Genomic DNA, 6,666 nt, shown 5'->3' with positions numbered 1-6,666 from the left:
AAACCTATTGTATGAATGTTGCCAAACCCTGGTTACTCTAGAAGAGTTATTTTCTACATAAGTCATGAGATACATTCTTTTGTTTTTTAATGCTAGACATGGGGATAGAGGACACATCTAGTAAAAAAAAATTCTTTCTCTGATCCCTATATAAAAATTTCACTGTGAATTTTAACTCCAGGCAAACAGAAACACTGTCAGCAGCTGGAGACAGCAGAAGAACAACTATGGCAGTCTGTGCTCTCACTTCTGCTTCCCTGGGTGGTTTATGTCATGGCTTGAATCACTGTGGGAGGATAGGTATTATGCTGTTGACAGTAATAATTTGCCATATCTTCAGGCTGCAGGTTGGTGATCTTGAGAGAATACTGTGTGCCAGATCCACTGCCACTGAACCTCGATGGGGTCCCATCAGCCAAGCTGGTTGCAGCATAGATCAAAAGCTTAGGTGATTCTCCTGGTTTCTGCTGATGCCATGCTAAATAACTGTAAATATTCTGACTTGACTGGCATGTGATGGTGACAGTTTCTCCCACAGATGCAGACAGCAACCCTGGAGACTGGGTCATCTGGATATCACATCTGGCACCTAGGATTGGATAATTAAGAACAAATTTCTGTACAATTAATTCTCTTAAATGAGGACTTTCCCAGAGATCAGGCAGCTATGGCCACACTCAGGTGCACAAGTTTCTAATTCTGTCTTCCTTACCTATTAACCAGAGCAGCAGGAACCCCAGGTGCTGAGTGGGGGTCTTCATGTCTGTGCTGGGACCTGTGTGATACTGACTCCAGCTCAGCATACAGCCTGACTATGAAGAAGTCCTCAGGGCAGTGGGCTGGGCTCTGTGCAAATGCAAATCAGCAATGACTCATTGGTTTATTGTTGATTTAAGAAGTCACTGCTTCAGTATGTCCTGAGTTTCATGTATGTCAAAGCCAACAAGGGTTTGTTTGTAGAAACTGCTCCTCTATGGAAAACAATGGACAGAATCAGTCTGTGATTTACACCTTCTTTTGATTTCTGTAATACTCAGTGTAGACGTTTCCTTGTTATTTTCCCTCCTTGACAGGGAATGTCAGATATGGTGCATTCCAGAAAGTACATGAATGTTTGCAGGTCCTTTCAAATGTAGCTGTAGATGTTATTGATGCTATGCAGCCTATTCTATTCTATTATCTGTTTATTTGTGAGACAATTTAAATTAAAATGTTCACACTTCCTTTACCAATCTCCAAATCATCTCATATATCCCACATACTGTCTTTCAAATTATTGGACACTTGTTTTACTGTTTTTGTTCATATATGTATTTGTATACACAAATATATTTTAAATATAAATTGTTGAGAAAATATACTGTTACTTGTATATATGTTTTCAGTGGTGACTATTTGGCCTGAGACAAACAATTCTGTGCACTTCCCTGGGAAGAACACCTCTCCTACACCCAGTTTTATTCAGTTGTCTGGAGTTACATAGAATTGAAGTCTCATGGACTTTATTGTATCCAGTTTGTCATGCTTGTTGGCATTCTACTTCCTTAACTCTGTAATGTTAGTGAGACTTTACAGTATAACTTCTGATATCAGGAAAAGACACAAAATTACAGTAAATTTCTTAATTCTATGGAGCTTACTTTCTGTCAACTCACTTTTTCCAAAATATTCCCTGAGCCTTGGGGATATGGCGGTGTTTAGAAGATGCATCCATGAGATTGAGCACTGTCCCTCACAGTAGATCTCAGCAGGAATCATTCATGCTAATAATGATTACCAGACTAGTAACAGAATAACAGTGGTGCATTTACGTGCACCACACATGTAAAGCAATGCAGATAGATGAAAAGAAGGCATCAGATGCTATGAGGCTAGAGTTGTGGGCCACCATATGGGTGCTTGGAAAGGAAACTATATCCCTCGAATAACCACCAAGTACTCTTAATCACCGCGGCACCACTCCAGCTATACATTTGCAATTATACTGAAATATATATTACTGACATGGCATTATCAATATAAAAATATTTGGCATTTAGCAATGTTGGGTATCACATAGGTCTGTAATTAGTGGCATAAAGAGGCCATTGAAAAACACTGCTTTCAGCTTGATTTTTAGATTCATAGTACATATTTGTCTTGGAAAACTGAAACATATCTCAATGTGCCCAAATCAGATATTTAGTATTACTTTCCTTCCATGACATAATTTGCTGTCTTACTTTTTAAAATAATTTTATTTATTGACTTTTTCTTTGGTTCACATTTGTGCATTCATAAACTTTGTTCTGTGGACAGAAATCTAATAAGAAAACTATTATAACTAGGACCATTGAGACTACACATCAAATCATATATCATATATGAATGCTTCATCACTACAACATCTGAAAGCGTATTTCACAAAACGTGTAGGTTTGGATAGATGTCTGGCACAGAGAAAATGCTAGGAGATCCATAGGGATAAGCCCAACTAAGAATCTTGACAGTGTTGGAGAGTCTACCTTTGTTGCACTTCCCCTATAATGAGATTGGTGAAACTTGGTTACCATTCATGAAGCCTTGTCCCAGTAGCTGATCAAAGCAGAAACACACACCCACAGCTGAGCACTGAGCCATACTCCTAGAATCCAGTTGCAGATACAGAGGACAGATGACCAAATGAACCAAGAGGGAACTGGAGATACCCACAGAAACAGTTGACGTGACCTAATGAAAACACGTAAACCCACAGGAAACCAGTATTGGTCCAAACTAATTTGTACTTTTACAGTGGCTTTCAGCACTTAGACGGATGTCCTCCTCTAGGTAAATGCATTACTATTGCCATCTGCTGGATAGACTGGTGATAGACCAAGCAGAGCCTAGAGGAAAAACTGAGGCTGATAATCAGTGGAAATCTAAGTTTGCTAGGGAAAAGAAAAACAAAACAACAACAGCATCAAAAGGCAAAGACTGGAGTGCTCCTCACTCTGCTTTATCAGAGAAAAAAGAGGAATTGTGCAAATACTGTCAGATACATATATGTCAACACATAAACATGTACCCCAAATCTTGCAATCAAAAAACAAGGAAATATTGACAAGAAGGCATTAAACATAGATGAAAAATATTGGAAAATATGTTATTTCCTATGAATACATTCTATATATACTAACAGATATTATGAGTTGGAGTGGGGATACACAAATAATGTATATCAGAATTATGGGCCAAAAGTCCATTTGACACACTTATGCTGCCAATCAACCTAGGCTGGTGTATTCTCAGGAACTTATATTGATATAGAGTGGGAAAGAACACCCACTATAAAATCATTTAGTAACACTCTGTTGACTATCCCATGCAGGTGACTATATGTAGTACACAGTAATGTACACCTGTTTTAAGCGATTGTTTGCTGGCACTGCTAAGCAACAAGGATGAGAATTTACAATTTGAAGTAAGGTTTCTACTGAGTATGCAGGCTTTGAGGAAATTATAATTAAAATTTCAGTTAAGGTAACCTCTCCACTATTGCTTAGATTGTTAGGTGGGTTCATTCTTGTGGACTCCTGGGAGTTTCCTTACTGCCAGGTTTCTCATTAAGGCCATAATAGCTCTCTCTATCAAGGTATCTTCTCCCTTGCTTTCTTTCTCTGTCCTTTAACCAACTGTACCTTCCTGATCCCTCATGTTCCTTCCCCCCTCCCATTCTCCGCTACATTTTTTCCACCTTCCCAATATTACCAATTTACTAGGAGATCTTGTTCATTTCCCCTGTTGCCTTTCCACTATAATGATATTGAGTTACCTTAAATGCCATCAAAGAGCCTTCATCCAGTAGCTGATGGAAGTTGAATCAGAGATTCACAGCTAAGCACTAAGCTGAAATCCTGGAATCCAGTTGTAGCAAGGGAGGATTGATGAGCAAAGTGTTCAAGATCTTTCTGGGGAAATTCACAAAAACAGCTTACCTGAGTAAGTGGAAGTTCACAAACTCCAGACTGAAAACTGGGTAATCTACATAATCTTGAACAAGGCCCTCAAAGGTGGTGTCAGCTGGGGGACTTGGGCAGTCTATGCAGTCACTGGCAGTGGTAAACATATTTATTCCAAGGACATGAACTGATTTTCAGAGCATATTCCTTATGGAGTGATATTGTCTCAGCCTAGATACAGGGAAGAGGGTCTAGGTCCTTCCCCAAATGACATGACAGACTTTGATGATCCTTCAAGGGAGGTCACACACACTCTGAGGAGTGTATGGGGATGTGATGGGGAAATATTAGGGGAGATGGGAGGATGGAAGGGAGAGAAAACTGAAATTGGTATGTAAAATAAAATTGTTTCTAGATAAATAAATAAATGTTCAGTTGAAACATCATAAGGAGTAGGACTAGTTATGAATAAATAAGGGACTCCTAAATATCAATATAAATGAATAACAATGTTGTTAATTCTATAACTTTACAAGAAATGTGAGCTTTAGTTTCAAATAAAAATTTTAGACAGGACAATTAGTAAATCCAGCATAGCTAAAACAACTCTGTACAATCAAGAAATTCAGGAGGCATCACCATCCTTGACTTCAAGCTGTGTTATAGAGCTATAGTCCTGAAAACAGCTTGATATTGTCAAAAATATAGACAGGTAGATGGATGGAATCAAACTGAAAACCCTGATATTAACCCACACACCAAAGAATGACTGATTTTTGAAAAAGAAGCTAAATTACACAATGGAGAAAAGAAAACATCTTTAACAAACGCTGCTTGCATAACTGGTTACTGGTGCATACATGACTGCAGATAGGTCTCTATATATTGCCATGAAAAGAACTTAAGTCCAAGTGGATCAAAGATTTCAACATAAATCCAGACATACTGAACCTGTTAGAAGAGAAAGTGGGAAGTAACTATGTACGAATTGGTACACGAGACAGCTTTCTCAACATCACACCAGTAGCCCAATCATGCATATCAACAATTGATGAATGAAACCTCCTAAAACTGAGAAGTTTCTGTAAGGCAAAGGAAAAAGTCAACAAGACAAAACGGCAGCCTCCTGAGTGCTGGGATTAAAGGCGTGCGCCATCACCGCCCGGCAGTCATTTTATTCTTACTGTTATTTTGTCTATGCCCATTTTTATGTTTTTATGACTTTGTGTATGTGTGTGTGTGTGAGTGTGTGTATGTGGTGTTATTTTCTTTGTGTATTTCTTACTCTCTTGTCTGCTTTTTTTCAAAAGAAAAAAAAATAAAGGTTGTGGTGTTGGACTGTAAGGCATATGAAAAGAGTTTTGCAAATATTGCATGATAAGAAACTATGATCAGAATATATTTTCTGAAAATCAATTTTTAGTTAAAAAGGTAAGAATAATCAATAATTTTTTCCTAAGACATCAAGATAGATTTCTTAAGTTTGTGTCAGTACATGTGTTGAAGGCAAACATTCAATCTAGTACAAAGCTTCTTAAGGAAGATCCAGCGCCTTTACTTCAAGGAAGTTCACAATCTCCTTTCATTAATGCATGCAAACATTATCAATCAACAAACACCTTACCCTCTGATTTTCTGGTGTGAAATAGAATAACCTAAGCACAGTGGAACATAAATTCATTATTTATAATGAAAGTATGATCTGGATCACTGGCATGTGATCTTCAGCTAAGCAGTATGTCTACACTTCTTCATTCATGATAGCTCTGTTTTATTACTTCTATCATGAACAGACAATGTTCATGATGATCTCCATTCACATGTAAAGAAAATGAACTTCCATCCTTGCCTTGATTCTGAATGCAAATATTTCTCTGCCTAACGTTGCATTGGTGATAATTTTTTGCCCTTTCTGTACAATCCTATTTATCTGACCCTGAAACATTTTCATCTACTGTGACCATCATCTCTATGTACCTGGAATGGGTAATTGTCTTGCCTATTGTTAGGGTGATTTCTGCATGGAATAACTGTACCTTTCTCATTACATGTCCTCTGTCCCAAAAAATTAATCTGTAACACTGAGCTCTATCAAGCTATGTTCCTTCATATCACTCTGAAACTCTCCTGTGGCTACAACTTCCTATAGTCTCCATCTCCATTCCTGCATAGTTGTCTATTCACTTAATATATATGCCAAAAAGACAATCAATATCAGCAAAATAAATATTGAGCAGGATATTAATTTAATACTGGATTAATTAATGTATGTAAGTGTCATGCTAATGACTCGGTGCGTGTGAAAAGTACATTATTAGGATTTTTTTTACGCTGGCAAGGAGTTAAACTATCAGAATTATATCTGGAAACAGCTGGCTCATTGCAACTAAGCTAAGTTCAGTTCTGGTTTTATAAAAGTCTATCACAATTGTACTCATTATATATACAATCCTCTATATGGTAATTTAATATAAAATAACTACGACTGAAACTTTTCAGGTAAAATACATGACTTCAAACTTGGAAGATGGCTCAGTGAGATGAGCATCAAGTCTTCCAAGTCACCTAAAATTAATACCTTTGATATATGGAACCTATTTACAAAGTGTATAGGACAGTGTTAATCTAGGTATTGATAAGTTAAAGCTTCACTGGAAGCTTGTAGGACAGCTAACATAGAGTATGTCATTCCAGTACAGCAGCAGGAGTATTGGGATCCATGTCTGTATACAAGTTAAACTCTGAA

At 37.5% G+C, this 6,666-nt stretch overlaps 1 gene segment (V, D, J or C); it reads right to left on the bottom strand.

The window, feature by feature from the left end:
• Positions 1 to 266: 266 nt before the first annotated feature.
• LOC101838332 lies at positions 267 to 840 on the bottom strand. The segment is given in 2 exon segments: positions 267 to 589; positions 713 to 840. Coding segments are annotated over 2 exon segments (414 nt in total).
• Positions 841 to 6,666: the final 5,826 nt, after the last annotated feature.

This window comes from Mesocricetus auratus, unplaced genomic scaffold (assembly GCF_017639785.1).
Source record: "Mesocricetus auratus isolate SY011 unplaced genomic scaffold, BCM_Maur_2.0 contig_11250_pilon_obj, whole genome shotgun sequence".
Classification (NCBI taxonomy): domain Eukaryota; kingdom Metazoa; phylum Chordata; class Mammalia; order Rodentia; family Cricetidae; genus Mesocricetus; species Mesocricetus auratus.
The sequence above is the reverse complement of the archived record's forward strand: the minus strand, read 5'-3'. Positions and strand labels throughout refer to the sequence as shown.